This window comes from Mustela putorius, unplaced genomic scaffold, assembly GCF_011764305.1.
Source record: "Mustela putorius furo isolate JIRA1106 unplaced genomic scaffold, ASM1176430v1.1 tig00003987_pilon_pilon_pilon, whole genome shotgun sequence".
Classification (NCBI taxonomy): domain Eukaryota; kingdom Metazoa; phylum Chordata; class Mammalia; order Carnivora; family Mustelidae; genus Mustela; species Mustela putorius.
This window is the reverse complement of record NW_025422126.1, coordinates 8,405,817-8,422,938: the sequence shown is the minus strand read 5'-3', so window position 1 is coordinate 8,422,938 and position 17,122 is coordinate 8,405,817. Positions and strand designations below refer to the sequence as shown.

Here is a 17,122-nt window from a genome sequence, read left to right as displayed (position 1 = left end):
AAAAATATTTTACAAACCATCCATTTATACTGTTGAGCATATTCTGACTCCAGTATCCCAGAATCTGCCTTTCCTCTTCCAGGTGCACAGCTGATTCCCTCAGCCGCTTCCGCCAGGTGATGGTGTAGGTGGCTGGTGATTGGCTGCATTTGGACTGTTGAGATAATGCAGTGCAATATCATTATCAATTTTTTCTAAATGTGAAATTTAATGCATTCTTTGGACTCTGGCTTTGACTATTCTGCACATGAGTACAATGCAAGTGGGGAGCTTTAACCGAGAAATGTTTGCTACACCAGAGTGACACATTTAAAATCAGGCCTTTCTCTCCTTTTCTCTTCAGAAAAGAAAAGCCTCTTTTTAATTGGATGGAAACTTTCTACCTCTTCGGCCTGGGGCCTCTGGAAGTCTTCTGTGAGTTCGTATTCCCTTTCACCTCCTGGAAGCTGAAGTACCCCTTTATCCCTTTGTTACTGACCTCAGTGTATTGTGCAGTGGGCATCACATATGCTTGGTTCAAACTGTATGTCTCAGTATTGACTGATCCTTCTGTCAGCAAGACAAAGAAACAATGAATAAAGGAACTGGTTGGATGTATTCCAAACAGTTATTTCATGGGAAATTAATCACAACTTGAAGAAAGTTGCTGGTGGCATGAACCATTCATTTCATTTGTTCTGTTTGGAGGACCATTCTTCTAAACTTGGCCTTGCCCAGCCTAGCAACCTGATTGTCACCATGGTGAAAGCCATTTGTCCTCCAAAAGCAATGAAACACATTTGAAATGAATCTCGCCTTGCCCTGTAAAATTGTCTGAGATCATCGGACTGCTGTGCTCGCTCAAGGCATGCAAGGCGTCTACCAACAGCATGATTATTTTTACCCTGTGAGGACCAGGTCAGGCTATAAAGCGTAATTAGAATCATGTGCTAAGGGAAGTGTAAATAAAATGCCATTTTGTATTTCTGAACAAAGAAGGTGTGGGATCATTACTGGCTCCTACACTTTGCTGTTGGCATGCGTGCAAGCAGGTGATGTACTGTCCCCATTCTATACACCTTGTTCCAGGAGTTTTGGTTGTTGCTGTTGTTGGAATTATACAATGACTGTACTCAGAGAGCTGGGGGGAGTATTTAATGAACTGGTTTGGCCTGTCAGCAGAGGCTATAAACTGCATCTACACTTGCACTGATTTAAGGACATCTTGTCCAGTTTGTTCATTCTAAAAGCAACCTCTGTGGTTTTGATAAGGCTGCTACTTCTTAAACTGTCCTCATTTGAACAAACTTAAGTGTTCTTTGCAGCCTGGCCTTCCACTAGAGGACTTCATACACACTTTTTATCCAGGACCCCAGTCTGCTGCAGGTTCAAATTCAACTATTTATCTAGCCATCACCAGGACCTTTCACCCACTTTATTTACCCATTATCCCCTAAGAAGCTCAGAGTCCAAGGCCAATGGCAGCCTGGGATGCTAATCCAGCTATATACTCTCCCTTAAATTCACTCAACTCTGAGACTTCCTTAGAGTTTCATTGCAGAGATAAAAATAGGGCATTTGCCAAAGGGAGAGAGAAGCATAGCCCCTCTGGCCTACTTCCCTCACCACAGTCCCCCTCACACTTTGGGCTCCAACTGTCCTAACAACTGAAAATTGCCAGAGTGCCATGCTATTTTGTACCTGTGCTTGCTTTCACTCGTTCTCCTTCTGTGCACTCACTCTCTCTCAGCTGACTTTTCTACCCTGTCATCTGATTGTACATACTTCTTCAAGATCAAACATAACCACTACCATATCTATTAATAGACTGGTAGTACAGTGTAGTGATTAAGAGTAGGAGCCCTGGAGTCATACAGCCTGATTGAAAACCCTGCCTCCATCATTTTCTGTTTGTAGCCAAGTTATTTAGCCATCCTTTGCCTCTAGGTCCTTGTCTCTAAAATGATCACCCAAAAAAATCAGAACCCTGCCTGACACGGGAATGTTCAATAAATATCACCTGTTACTTTTATGAATACTTTCCTCTCCTGTCTCTCCCCCACCTCCCAGAATTGAGTACCCTCATCGTGGGCGCTTCCTTGCTGGGGAGTCTTCTTCTACCATTAACCTGTTTACCTGTTCCCCAGGAGCCACTGGCAGTTTGAAAGCAGAAATCACACTTGCCCTAATAGCCCATTTTTGGCACAGTTGAATGAATGAAGCACACAACACAGGCCATGATTAAAATCCAAGTATTTACTAATACTAACATTAACACAAGAGACTCAGTATAGTTCACATCTTGGCCAATTGGTATGCAAGCCAAAAACAAAAAACAACTAGAAGTTACATTTGGACACATCTCCACAAGGCCAAATTTAACTGTACTTTGTAGGTGGTTCTGTGAAGTCAGAACTGGAGGAGCTTATCTCGTGCAGAGATTTCCAGAATGTTCTGTAGAGCCTGGATGTTCTTGAGAGTTGGCTGAGAGGCTCTGGGCCCTGTCCCATCTTCTACCAAAGCAAATATGCTTTGATCTATTTCATATATTGGGTTTCACATAAATTTTTGTTTGACCAAAAAGTTCAAAGTCCAAATACATTCCCTTTAAATACATTCCCTCTTACATTATCAGGTCAGGAGGGAAATGGCTCCAGAGACAGCCATAGCTTATTGGTGCCAACATGGATTAGAACCTAGACTTCCTGCCTACAGCCCATGAGTCCCAAGTACGATACATCATATTCACGTATTTAGATTTTTGTGAGATGTGGCTGATTTTCAAGAACAAATTCCTAGGTTTCAGCAGTTGCTAAATAAACCAAAGTGCTGCTTCAGAATGTTCTGAAATCTAGAATTAAGCAATGTCAAGAACAAGCTAAGGTTACTATCAAAATTTTAAAAAGATATATAAATAAATAACTCATTTTTTACCTGCTCTTGATATGTAGTGTGCCAGCATTTAACAAGATAAAAGAAAAGAAAGGTGGGAGGGACTTGGTATTCTTGGTCACAGTGTCTTTTCCCCTAGCAGAGGGGCAGAGCCAGAACTGGAAGGGAGCAAAGGAGAGAGACGCTGCCTTCCCAACCTGAAACTGGGAAGTTCCCTTGTTAATGACTTCTGCCTGAAAGCTGCTCCTTGAGAAGGAAGCCCTTCAGTGTCAGGGAGATGCCCCCTACATAGATATATACCCCATATGGCTGTTTGCAGTTAATGGGACAGAAAAGCCTTCCAATAAAATAAGGCCTTTGAAAAAGAGGTTAGTCTTAAGTAGTTTGATGGAATTATATTTCCAGCATGATTGTGGTAAAAAGCAAATCTTTTGACCTCTCTATCCCTTTTCTTGTGCACCAAAAAAGCAGGCTACTATGCTAATGGCATAGTCTGAGATTAGAACAAATTTATAGACCTCAAAAACTTGAATCAATACAGCCATTAGTATCTCACAATGGAGTCCCATATTCAGCATCCTCATTTTATAGAAAGGTCGATAAATGTACCAGTTTTTTATTTTGGTCTCAGGAGTCAGAAAGAAAAACAATATGCTTGTATACATAAAACAACTACAAAAGGGACAGGACCCAAGATACTCCTATGTCCAGAATCACATATCTTTAGAATCCTAGAAAGGCTCTCAGAAGTTCACTTGGGCCACATTCATTTTTTACAGTTTTCCTGACAGAATAAATAGGCAATGTAGAGGTGTTCACCCCTTCAAAACATAGCGCCTCCCATGTTTCTTAGGGCAGTTAGTGCTGAATTCATATTTTCCTTTCTCTGACTTTAACCAGTTAGTCTCTGGAACAATACATAGTGAGGTTTACTCCCATTTCTGATAGCCCTTCGGTGATTCACAAAGGGAAAATCCCATAATTGTGTCCCCTTCTGTTGAGTGCCAGGTATTCTGCGAGGCATTCCCTCTTTTACCCTACCTAAAACTTTGGGACTCAAATTCATTCATTATTCCTTCAAAGAAAAGAATTCACTGTGGGTCGTCCAGGTGGCTCAGTCATTATCAAGCCTCTGCCTTTGGCTCAGGTCATGATCCCAGGGTCCTGGGATGGAGCCCCACGTCGGGCTCCCTGCTCAGCGGGAAGCCTGCTTCTCCCTCTCCCACTCATCCTAGTTGTGTTCCCTCTCTTGCTGTGTCTTTCTCTGTCAAATAAATAATAAATAAAATCTTTTTTTAAAAAATTCCCTGAATTCCTACTGAATGTTTCATACTATGCTAGGTGCTAGGGATCAAAAGGTAAGTGAGAGACATATTCCTGCTTTCAAGGAATTTATATTCTTGTGGCTGGACAGTCATGAAAGCCAGGAAGAGTGGCATGGGTCCAAGTTGGGGAAGTAGGCAAAGCCCAAGTCCTATAGGGTCTTTTTAAGCCATTGTAAGGAATTAAAGTTTATTTTGACTACAGTGGGAATGAAAGGGTTTTAAATTTCCCGAATTTCATTTTCATGAACATGGAGCAAAATTCAGAGGGTCGGCAGCCACCTAGTTCCCCTACCAAGAGGGCAACCATTGCTCCCAGCATCTTGTATATCATTCCAGAGATGCCAGCCAAACTCAATGCCCAAACAAGTGTTCATATACACACAAATAATACTCAGAGCCACATAATATCTGCTTCAGTTATCTACTGCAGCATAACAAACTTCGTGCCTGAAAACAGCACCTTCCTCATCTCAAAATCTGTAGGTCGACAGTCCAGGTGCAGCCTGTTGGGTCCTCTACTTTGGGGTCTCTCACAGGCTGCAGTCAAGGTGTCACTTAGAGCTGTATTCTCATCTCAAGGTTTGACTGGGGGACAGATGTGCTTTCATGCCCACACAGTTGTTGGCAGAATGCAGTTCTTTGTGGATTACAGAACTGATGCCCTCAGTTTCTTGCTGACTGTTGGGCGGAGGCTACCCTCAGTTCCCTGCCACAGATGACTCTCCAGAAGGTAATGCACAACCGAGCAATAGGCTTCATCAAAGTAAGCAAGGTAGCAAGACAGATGTACATTACCTCACGTGATATAATCATGGAAGTGACAGCCGGTCACCTTTGCTCCATTCCATATGTTGGAAGGAAGTCACATCTCCCATCTACACGGAAAGGGAGGGGATTACACTTGGCATGAGTACCAGGAAGCAGAGATAATTGGGGGCTATTTTAGAGTCTGTCCATTAAGGTAACCATTGTATAGATGGGCCATAATTTATTTAACAAGTTTTAGTGGAACTTTAAGTTGTTTCCAGTATATTTGCTAGTATAAATACTGCAATAATAGTGATACTTCATTCTGCACATGTGCTAGGATTGCACGTGTCATAGGATTAAATTTCTAGAAATAGTTCCTGGGTTGAAAGCTATGTGCATTTAAATTTTGGTTGGGGCACCTGGGTGGCTCAGTTAGTTAAGCAACTGCCTTTAGTTCAGGTCATGATCCCAGGATCCTGGGATTGAGCCCCATATCAGGCTCCCTGCTAAGCAGAGAGTCTGCTTCTCCCTCTCCCTCTTCCTGCTGCTCCTCCTGCTTGTGTTCTCTCTCTCTCTCTCAAATAAATAAAATCTTTGAAAAATAAAAAATAAAATTTGGCTGATTGCAATGGTGTATATTGAACTAGAGGATATTATACTAAGCAAAATAAGTCAATCAGAGAAAGACAAATATCATATGATCTTGCTTATATGTGCAATATGAAAAACAGCTCAGAGGACCATAGGGGAAGGGAGGGAAAATAACACAAGATGAAATCAGAGAGAAAAAGAGACTCAACCATAAGAAACAACCTAAATGTTGCTGGAGGGGAGGTGGGTGGGGGGATATGGTAGCTGGGTGATGGGCATTGGGGAGGGCACATGATGTGATGAACACTGGGTATTCTGTACAACTGATGAATCACTGAACTCTACCTCTGAAGCTAATAATATACTCTATGTTAATTGATTTTAAATAAGTAAATAAAAATTGTTTGAATATTTGTTATTACCAAGTTAGTCATAAAAAGCAACCAGTTGAGGGCACCTTGCTGGCTCAGCTGGTACAGCATTCTATTCTTGATCTCAGGATCATGAGTTCAAACCCCATGTTGGGCATAAAGCAACTTAAAGGAAGAAAGAAAGAAAAAAAAGAAATTTTGCCGGTTCATGTTCCACAGGCAATGCATGAGGATGGTGGTTTCTCCCACAAACTTTGATCTTTGCCCATGATGTCTGAGTCATACTCATTGACAGTTCTCTTACTAGAAAGATTAGAATCTTTTCACATGTTTAAGAGCCATTTGTATGTTCTCTTCTGAAAATTTTATATTGTTTGCCACTTTTCCTATTAGATTTTTCACCTTTTCTTATTGACCACTAAGTCAATATATATTTCTTGAAACTCATTCCACTTGTGAAGAATTACCTGGGTGCAAGACTATGGAGATTAACAGAAGAAGAGTGATGGAAGGGTGACAGAGAAGCGTATGGGCTTGGAGTTGGAATTGACAGGAGTTTGAAATGAAAATGGATTCAATGTTGGGCTTGGGGGTAAGAACGGACCCCTTATAGCCCCTGTATTTCGTGTGTTGGTTGCATCTGGATGGTTGGTGGCACCATTTGCTCAGATGGGAAAAATGTAGAAGAAGCCAGAAGATGGTAAGGTGGTAAATGAGCTTCATTTTGGAAATTGTAAAAAGAAAAACTAGGACCTTGGTTTGGAAAGATTTTTTATTATTATTATTATTTTAAGATTTTATTTATTTGTTAGAGAGAGAGAGCATGAGCAGAGGGAGCGGCAGAGGGAGAGGTAGAAGCAGACTCTTCACCGAGTAGGGATCCCAGACTCGGGGCTCAGTCCTAGGACTCCAGGATCATGACCTGAGCCAAAGGCTGACACTTAACCACCTAACCAATTGAACCACTCAGGCACCTCTGGAAAGATTTTTTTGAAGACACAAAGCATAAAAATTAGATTGATAAAATTTACTACATTAGAATTTTATTTCTGTGACTTCTGTACAATAGGTGGCCTTATAAACAAAGTTAAAAGACAGACAACAGATTAGGGGAGAGTATTTAATAAATATACCAAACAAAGGATTCGTATTACCTCAAATAAGAAGTTTCTACAAATAATTTTTAAGAGACAATTCTAAAGAAAATAATCAAAATTTATGAATAGGCAACCAAACAGAAGGAAACCTAAATGGAAACCGAATGGAAAATAATTTTTTTTTTAAGATTTTATTTATTTATTTGTCAGAGAGAGTGAGCACAGGCAGACAGAATGGCAGGCAGAGGCAGAGGGAGAAGCAGACTCCTGCTGAGCAGGGAGCCCGATGTGGGACTCGATCCCAGGACACTGGGATCAAGACCTGAGCCAAAGGCAGCCGCTTAACCAACTGAGCCACCCAGGCGTCCCGGAAAATAACTATTTTCACTGGATAATAGGGAAATGCAAATTAAAACAAGATTGAGGGGCACCTGGGTGGCTCAGTGGGTTAAAGCCTCTGCCTTCGGCCCAGGTCATGGTCCCGGGGTCCTGGGATCGAGCCCCGTGTCGGGCTCTCTGCTCGGTGGGGAGTCTGCTTCCTCCTCTCTCTCTCTGCCTGCCTCTCTGCCTACTTGTAATCTCTGCCTGTCAAATAAATAAATAAAATCTTAAAAAAAAAAAAAGATTGAGATCCCATTTTTCACCATCAGACAAAAATTAAAGTCTAACAATAGAAAACATTGCTACTTTCACATATATTGTGGATGGAAATAGAAACTGAATCAGTCTTTTTATAAAGGAATTTGGTGGTATCTAATAAAATTGAAAATTCATATATTTTGAAGCTCAGAAATTCTAGTTCTAAATACAGACCCTTAAACTCTTGATCATGAACTTAAGGAGGTAATTTATACCCAATATCTAAAGATTTAAAACCACACACCACAAATTGTTTTATATTATTCATTAATTCATTTATTTATTACTGCAAATGTATCAATATGGACACTAATATACATATGTCCATATTATGGTTGTCTCTAGGAAGGAAGGAAAGAGACTGGGACTGAGGATTGAGGTCAAGAATTTAAGCTCTGGGGGCGTCTGGGTGGCTCAGTGGGTTAAAGCCTCTGCCTTCGACTCAGGTCATGATCCCAGGGTGCTGGGATCGAGCCCCGCATCAGGCTCTCTGCTCAGCGGGGAGCCTGGTTCCTCCTCTCTCTCTGCCTGCCCCTCCACCTACTTGTGATCTCTCTGTCTGTCAAATAAATAAATAAAATCTTAAAAAAAGAAAAAAAATTTTAGCTCTGTACTATATTATTTACGTATTTTGTGAAGGAGAATATACAAATGTGTGCATGTACGTATACACATCAAGAAATAATGATTTGAGGGCACCTGGGTGGCTCAGCGGGTTAAAGCCTCTGCCTTCAGCCCAGGTCATGATCCCAGGACCCTGGGATCGAGCCCCGCATCGGGCTCTCTGCTCAGTGCAGAGCCTGCTTCTCTCTCTCCCTCTCTGCCTGCCCCTCTGCTACTTGTGTTCTCTGTCAAATAAATAAATAAAATCTTTAAAAAAAAAGAAAGAAAGAAAGAATGATTTGAGGTAAATACAACAAAATGTTACAATGGTAAAAATAAGGGTATTTGTTATATTGTTCCTTATACTTGTAAATTTTTAAAAAATTTTCTCAGTGTGAAGAAGACTTATTTTTGGACATACTTAATTTGAGATGTTTGTAAGATATCCTGGTAGAGACTCTAAGCAGGATAACAGATGCATCATTTGAGCTCAGGAAACTGAGTTGGGCTTGAGTAATACAAGTTGGAGTCATCAATATATACTTGATAATTAAGGCCAAGGGAGTAGATATGTCACCTAAGGAAAGAGAATAGATAGTAAAGAGAAGAGGACCCAGGACAAGTCTTGAGGAAATCTAACATTTGCAAGCTAAAAAGAAAAAGAAAAGACATCGAAGGAAACTGATAAAATGAAGCCAGTGAAGCAAGAGAAGAATTAGGAGTGCATGCTGTCCTGGAAGCTAAAGGAAGAGAGTGTTCATCAAAAGTATGGAAATGACGACTGAGTCTAACGCCGGTAAGATGTTGAGTAAAACTGTTACCAAGGGGTGTGGTATCATAGAGGTCATTGGTTTTCTCATTAGAGCAATTTAATTGAAGGTGAGAACAGAAAGACATTGTCATGGGTGAACAAGATTTCGTAGACAAGACACACAAAACCCAATGACAACGGGGGGATATGAATATATCTGACTACATAAAAACAGTAAATTTCATTTGTGTTGAGAGTATCTGTGGAATTACTAGAGATCAGCCAGTAAAAAAGATGATCAAAAAGAAAAATGAGTAAAAGATAATTAATAATTAAGTAAAAATTAACTAAGCAAAAATTATCTAATTAAGTAAAAGATAATTAGCTGATTAACAACTAATTCAGAACAACTAATTCAGAAGAGGAACCTGGAAGAGTCAATAAATATGAAAAGATATTCAACTTTACTAATAATCAAGGAAAGAAAACAATAATGAAATAGCATTTCTACCAACAGATTGGCAAAATCAAAGTTTGGCAATGGCAGCAGGCAAGGGTTAAAAAGGATGTGGGGAAACCAAGAAAATCAAGCAAAAATGGTAAAACAAAGAAGAGGGTTGTTTTTGTTTTTGTTTTTTAGATTTTATTTATTTATTTTTTAAAGATTTTATTTAACAGGAAGAGAGAGAGGAGGAAGTAGGCTCCCTGCTGAGCAGAGAGCCCGTCGCGGGGCTCGATCCCAGGACCTTGGGATCATGACCTGAGCCCAAGGCAGAGGCTTTAACCCACTGAGCCACCCAGGTGCCCCATGAAGATTTTATTTATTTGATTGGGAGAACGAGTTGGGTAGGGAAGAGTCCAGAAGGACTTCTGTCCAAAAGGAGAAAGAAAAGCAGACTCCCTGCTGAGAAGAGAGCCCAACAAAGGTCTCCATCCCAGGATACTGGGATCATGACTTAAGCTGAAGACATATGTTTAACCAACTGAGCTACCCAGGTGCCCCTGAACTAATTAAGAGTTTAGCAAGATGCTGGACATAAGAGAAACATCCTAATTAATGATTAGAAAAGGTAATAAAATATAAGCTATCATTCTTAACAGCAACAGAAACTATACACACCTAGAGGCAAACTAATAAAAATGTGTAATAATTTTATGGAGAAAACTATAAAGTTTTAATGAGGAATATAAAAAGAATGAATGGAGAAATATATACAATATATACAATGTCCATGCGTGAGAAGGCCTAGCATTCTTTTTTAAGGTTTTATTTATTTATTTGAGAGAGCACATACATGGGGTACATGAGTGGTGTGAGGAACAGAGGGAGAGAGAGAGGGACAAGCAGAGAGGCTCAATCTCACAACCTTGAGATCATGACCTGAGCCAAAATCAAGAGTCCAATGCTTAACTGACTGAGCCAACCAGGTGCCCCTCAGCATTTTAAATATATAGATTCTCCTCATATTAGTTTATAAATTTATTACAGTTCCAACCAGTACCCCCAATTTCCAGGGAATGTGACAAGGTGATTTTATAAAATCCTGAGGAATAATAGAATTGTACAAATAGTAATAATAACTGCTAATACTTATTGTGAGCTAGCATTTGAAAAAACAATGTGGGGGACACACCCTACCAGATGTAACAATATTACAAAGTTGTAGCTATCAGTGTGATATAGGTAGAGTGACTGGCAAAGAAATACATGAAACGAAATAGAGTTCAGAAACAGACCATGGCTGTTAACCCTCCCTTCTGTGGTAATCATTTTACAATATACACTTGCTTCAAATCATCACATTTTACACCTTCAATTATATTCTATATTGCAATAATATTGCAGCACCTCTGGAGGTTTGTTTTTACTTTAAAAGAAAAATAAATAGACCATAGCATTTCTGAGAGCATGATATATATATTATTAGAGTTGGAGTTGATTATTGGTGGGGAAATGATGAACTATTTAATATACGGTGTCGGGCAAGTTCTCATATGTAACATTCCACACACTCAACACAAAAAATCCAAATGGATTAAAGACTTAAACATGAAAAACTAAAACTTGGGAAGAAAATATAGGATCATGTCTTTATGATCATAGAATAAAGGTTTCTTAAACATATGAAAAACATAGACCATAAGAAGATTGATATATTTGACTAAATCAGTATTTTAAACTTCTGTATTACAAAGAAAGAAAGAAAGAGAGAGAGAGAAAGAAAGAAGGAAAGAAAGAAAACTGTCCATAAATAATGTTTGAAGGCAAGCAACAGATTTGGAAAAGTTATCTGCCACAAACATAACAAGGGATTAGCATCAGAACTGATAGAAGAGGGGTGCCTAGGTGGCTCAATGGGTTAAAGCCTCTGCCTTCAGCTCAGGTCATGGTCTCAGGGTCCTAGAATCGAGCCCCGCATCGCATCGGGCTTTCCGCTCAGCGGGGAGCCTGTTTCCCCCTCTCTCTCTGCCTGACTCTCTGCCTATTTGTGATCTCTGTCTTCTCAAATAAATAAATAAAATCTTTAAAAAATTTTTTTAAAAAGAACAGATAAAAGAATTTCTACAAATCAATAAATAAAAGACAATTCAAAGGAAAAAACTGGGCAGGGCGCCTGGGTGGCTCAGTCCATTAAGCATCCGCCTTCAGCTCAGGGTTCTGGGATGGAGCCCCATGTTGGGCTCCCTGCTCAGTGGGGAGCCTGCTTCTCCCTCTCCCTCTGCCTGCTGTTCCCCTGCTTGTGCTCTTTCTCTGTCAAATAAATAAATAAAATCTTTTTAAAAATCTTATAAAAAAATAAAAATATATTTTAAAAAAAAGAAAAAAATGGGCCAAGGATAAAACCCTACAATTTGCTGAAGAAAGGACGCAGATGACCAATAAAGACCAAAATGAAAGACTTCTCATAACCTCTCATCATATTTGCATTATATTTACATTAAATAATCATACTCTCGCTCTCTCATATAAAATCTTTTTAAAAAGATGTATTTAAGGGGTGCCTGGGTGGCTCAGTGGGTTAAGCCTCTGCCTTCGGCACAGGTAATGATCTCAGGGTCGTGGGATCCAGCCCCGCATCAGGCTCTCTGCTCAGTGGGGAGTCTGCTTCCCTCTCTTTCTGCCTGCCTCTCTGCCTACTTGTGATTGCTCTCTGTCAAATAAATAAATAATTTTTTTTAAAGTGTATTTAAGGAAAAAAATGGGGGTACCTGTGTAGCTGTGTAGCTCAGTCAGTTAAGCATCCAACTCTTGATGTCAGCTCAGGTCCTGAGTTTAAGTCCCAGGTTGGTCTCCATGCTGGAGACTACATGAAGAAAAGAAGAGGAAGGAGGAGAGGGAGAGAGGAAGGAAAAAAAATGTATTTTTAAAAAGATTTTTATTTATTTATTTATTTGACAGGCAGAGAAGCAGGCAGAGAGAGGAGGAAGCAGGCTCCCTGCTGAGCAGAGTCCGATGCGGGGCTGGATCCCAGGACCCTGAGACCATGGCCCGAGCCAAAGGCAGAGGTTTCAACCCACTGAGCAACCCAGGTACCCTGAAAAAAATGTATTATTGATACCACATTACCAAAATAATCTTTAAAAAGTAAGTTGGAGACCTCACACTGTCTGATTTCAAAACAGTACAAAATAATAGTAATCAAGATGGCCATTTGTTTACAACCTGGTTTTTAAATGGTCAAAGAACTTCAATAGACAATTCTTCAAAGAAGATACACACACAACCTACATGTTGGTATGTGAAAAGAAGCTCGGGGCACCTGGGTAGCTCAGTGGGTTAAGCCTCTGCCTTCGGCTCGGGTCGTGATCTCAGGGTCCTGGGATCGAGCCCTATGTCGGACTCTCTGCTCAGCAGGGAGCCTGCTTTCTCCTCTCTCTCTCTGGCTGCCTCTCTGTCTGCTCTGCTTGTGATCCCTCTCTCTGTCAAATAAATAAATAAAATCTTAAAAAAAAAAGAGAAGCTCAACATCACTAATCATAAGAGGAATGCAAATCAAAACCACAATGAGATAATATCTCACACTTAATAAGATGGCCATTATTAAAAGAACAGTATTGTCAAGGACAAAGATAACTTGGAACCCTTAGGCACCATGAGAATGTAAAATGGAACAGCCATTATGGAAAACAGTATAGAAGTTCCTCAGAAAAATAAAAAAATAGAATTGCCATATAATTCAGCCATCCCATTTCTGCAAATATATCTAAAAGAATTCAAAGCAGGATCTTGGGCTATTTGCATATACCTATTTTCACTGCAGCACTAATCATAGTAGATTTAAAAAAAAATGTCCATTGAGAGATAAATGAATAAAGAAGATGTCGGAGGCACCTGGGGGTTTCTCTCAGTTAAGCATCGGACTCTTGATTTCAGCTCAGATCATGATTTCAGGATTATGAGATCAAGGCCCATGTGGAGCTTTGCGCTCAGCTGGGCATCTGCTTCTCTCCATCTCCCTTTGCCCATCTCCCTGCTTGTGCAGTGTTCACTCTCTCTAATAAATAAATAAATCTTTTTTTAAAAACTTTATTTATTTATTTTGACAGAGAGAGATCCCAAGTAGGCAGAGAGGCAGGCAGAGAGATAAGGGGAAGCAGGCTGCCCACTGAGCAGAGAGCCCGATGCGGGGCCCGATCCCAGGACCCTGAGACCATGACCTGAACTGAAGGCAGAGGTTTTAACGCACTAAGCCACCCAGGCGCCCTAAATAAATCTTTTTTAAAATTTTGTAGTATATGTATTTTGTGACAGAATATTATATAGCCTCAAAAAGGAAGAAAATCCTGTCACATGCAATGATATGGGTTAACCGCAAGGTTATACATTATAGTAAGTGAAATAAACCAGTCACAAAAGGGAAAATATTGTATAATTCCACACATAGGAAGAATCTACAGAGGTCAGAATCCTAGAAATTAGAAGGGTGGTTGCCAAAGCTGAGGGGAGGAGGGAAAAGGAATTAGTGTTTAATGGGTATAGAATTTCCATTTTGCAGGATGAAGTTCTAGAGATATGTTGCACTACAATGTGAATATATTTAACACTATTGAACTACACACTTAAAAATGGTTAAGATGGTAAATTTAATGTTATGTATTTTTTACCATAATAAAAAGCTAAAATTTTAATTTAGCAACATAAATTTATTATTATGTTAAGATATCATAAATTCAAAAGTATATAAAATGCATATGTAAAGTTAAAAATAATAAAATGTACACCCATATACCCACCACACAGCTTAGAAGTAGAATAGTATTAATATCTTAAAGGCCTTCTATGTGCTTTTTCTTCTCCAGAGATAACTATTCTGAACATTTATGTTAATCCTTTTCTTGTTTTTCTTTCCAGTTTTACCACTAATATGTGTATCTCTAAACAATGTATTTTTTTAAAGATTTTATTTATTTATTTGACAGACAGAGATCACAAGTAGGCAGAGAGGCAGGCGGAGGGGGCGGGAAGCAGGCCCACCGCCAAGCAGGGATGCAGGGCTCAATCCCAGGGCCCTGGGATCATGACCTGAGCTGAAGGCAGAGACTTTAACCCACTGAACCACCCAGGTGCCCCTAAACAATGTATTTCTGCCTAATATTGAACTTTATACAAATGGAATTACATATTCCCCTATAACTTATCTGTGGTTCCCTTATCATTTATTCACTTTTTAAAAAAATTTTTTAAAGATTTTATTCGTTTATTCACTTTTTAACATGGCTCTCTTTTTTGAGATTCATCATACTAATACAGAGATACACCTTTCTATGAAAATATCACAATTTATCTTCTTTTCTGTTCTGAATGCACATTTAGGATGTTTCTAGTTTGGGAGTATTACAAATGGCTACTCCTCCTGTGAATATTATACATCTCCTTGTCCTGGTACATGTATGTGAAAGTTTCTCTGGACATTAGAGTATAGGCTTGGAGTATAGACTTTTAGGGATTGAAAACAATCTAAATATCTATCAAAAGGGTAATGGATATGGGCGCCTGGGTGGCTCAGTGGGTTAGGCCGCTGCCTTCGGCTCAGGTCATGATCTCAGGGTCCTGGGATCGAGTCCCGCATCGGGCTCTCTGCTCAGCGGGGAGCCTGCTTCCTCCTCTCTCTCTCTGCCTGCCTCGCTGCCTACTTGTGATCTCTCTCTGTCAAATAAATAAATAAAAAATCTTTAAAAAAAAAACAAAACAAACAAAAAAAGGGTAATGGATAAATAAAATATGACATTTATATGATGGAATATTATATAGTAGTCAAAAAGGAATGACCATGTAGAAACAAAAGTGAGAGAAAAGAGGAACAATGAATTATACTACTGAGGTAAAAAAATTAAAAACACCCATACCACAATACTAAATATATATAAAAATATAAAAAGTGAACTGCAAGTATATACACTAAACTCATGATAATGGTCCTCTGGGGAAGAAAGGAAAGGGGAATACAGCTTTATCTATAGTGTTTTATTTCCTTTTAAAAAAAGGTTAAAAATAAATAAGACAAGGGGCTCCTGGGTGGCTCAGTCGGTTAAGTGTCTGCCTTCAGCTAGGGTCATGATCTCCAGGTCCTGGAATCAAGCCCCATATCAGGGCTTTCTGCTCCTTGGGGAGTCTGCCTTTCCCTCTTCTGCTCCCCTTGCTTGTGCTCTCTCTGTCAATGAAATAAATATCTTTAACAAATAAAAAAATAAATATGACAAAATATTAATGGTTGTTAATATTAGGTGGTAGAATATGCATATTTGTTATCGTATTCTTTGTAATTTTTTGTCTTTTAAGTCTTGTTTTAGAAAAAAAAAAAAAAAGGCCCAAATTGGACTCAGAAGACTGTGGGGAAGAAGAATGTGTAAACATCATTTAAATATTTTTAGGTGTTTGCCTAAGAGTTCATCTAGTATTCAAAATTTACATAATCTTACTGTGGAAAATTTTTAGTGGTTTTCCTTTTTTTGATGTAATTTTAAAATAAACACTGTGGTTCTTTTTTTTTTTTTAATTGCAGAGCAGCTTTTTTATAGGTCATACTATTTCCATAGGATAGATTCCCAGCCCCGTAATTACTGGATCAAAGAATGTGAAACTTTGAAACACTTGCTGCCTTCCAGGAAACTCCCAATATACATTACTTTAGGAAATCCTAACTTGATATATTATAGCTCTGGGAGTGCTTCTTATAGGCACAAAAGGTCTATCCTTTAACCACTCTCTCTTTACTTCTTAAATGTTTTATTTATTTGACAGAGAGAGGGCATAAGCAGGAGAGAGGCAGAGGCAGAGGGAGAAGCAGGCCCTCTGCTGAGGGGAAGCCACCCTCTGGACTTGATCCCAGGACCCTGAGATCATGTCCTAAGCTGAAGGCAGAGGTTTAACCAACTGAGCCACCCAGGCCCCCCAAACCTCTCTTAACTGATATTATATTCTACTGCTTTAGGGCTCAATACCTTATACAAATACACGTTTGCAATAACCTTGGGTTTGATCAGCATTCATCTAGATAAAATGTTGCTCTCACTAATAAAGACATCTTCACTCAAATCAGTAAGGATTTTCTAAAGAGAGCTCTTCAAAGGTAGAAGCTCCCCATTACTGGAGGCAGGTAAGCAGAGACTGGACACTTAGTAGAATGTTATAAATTCCTTCTTTCTTTCATTCCCCAAACCTTTAGGTAACAGCTTTTTCCTTCGACCACGTGCAAGGACCTGAAGACCCACAGATGAAAAATTTTAGGGTGCTGCCACCCAGGCTAACTTTCAAGTTTGGCTAAATGGTTAGGTCCTGGTGTTTTCTGAATTCTTTGTTGCTGGCTGTACCTTAATTTTAGGTTCTGGAAGGTGTATCTGTGAAAGGCGGGAAACCCAGGAAATGCAAACAAGCTTTTATGAGATTTCATTTAATTATGTTTCTTAGAACAATCTATTAAGCTTACCTGTGGGTGTTGCATACAGAGAAAAATTCTGGAAGAAGGACCATTCAGGGTCAGGGAAGGGAGAGGCAATTCCTGGTTGGAGGGGTTGGGGAGTGAGCCCAAAAAAAGCAGTTATCTACTAGTCTTCTTCCAGTTTTGCTCATTTCCTGTAGCCTCGAACCTACAGTATCAAGCCCCCAAACCCTACCAGCCAGAA

The 17,122-nt window shown here is 39.6% G+C and overlaps 1 protein-coding gene and 1 long non-coding RNA gene across 3 annotated transcripts in view; one reads left to right on the top strand and one right to left on the bottom strand.

Moving 5' to 3' along the window:
• The window catches only part of ALG8 (ALG8 alpha-1,3-glucosyltransferase), a 27,311-nt gene extending 25,300 nt beyond the window's left edge, over nt 1-2,011 (top strand). For both annotated transcript variants that reach the window (XM_045071319.1, XM_045071320.1), the window contains exon 13: nt 344-2,011. In XM_045071319.1, coding sequence (XP_044927254.1) covers nt 344-575 — 232 coding nt within the window. In that variant the 3' untranslated portion in view covers nt 576-2,011. The remainder of the gene's footprint in view (nt 1-343) is intronic.
• LOC101678188 overlaps nt 1-17,122 on the bottom strand; it is a 25,810-nt gene extending 8,688 nt beyond the window's left edge. Inside the window, exons 1-4 of the long non-coding RNA XR_200267.3 lie at nt 16,927-17,122; nt 12,209-12,303; nt 4,992-5,071; nt 18-154 (exon numbers count right to left, since the gene is read on the bottom strand). This is a non-coding gene — a long non-coding RNA (uncharacterized LOC101678188). The remainder of the gene's footprint in view (nt 1-17; nt 155-4,991; nt 5,072-12,208; nt 12,304-16,926) is intronic.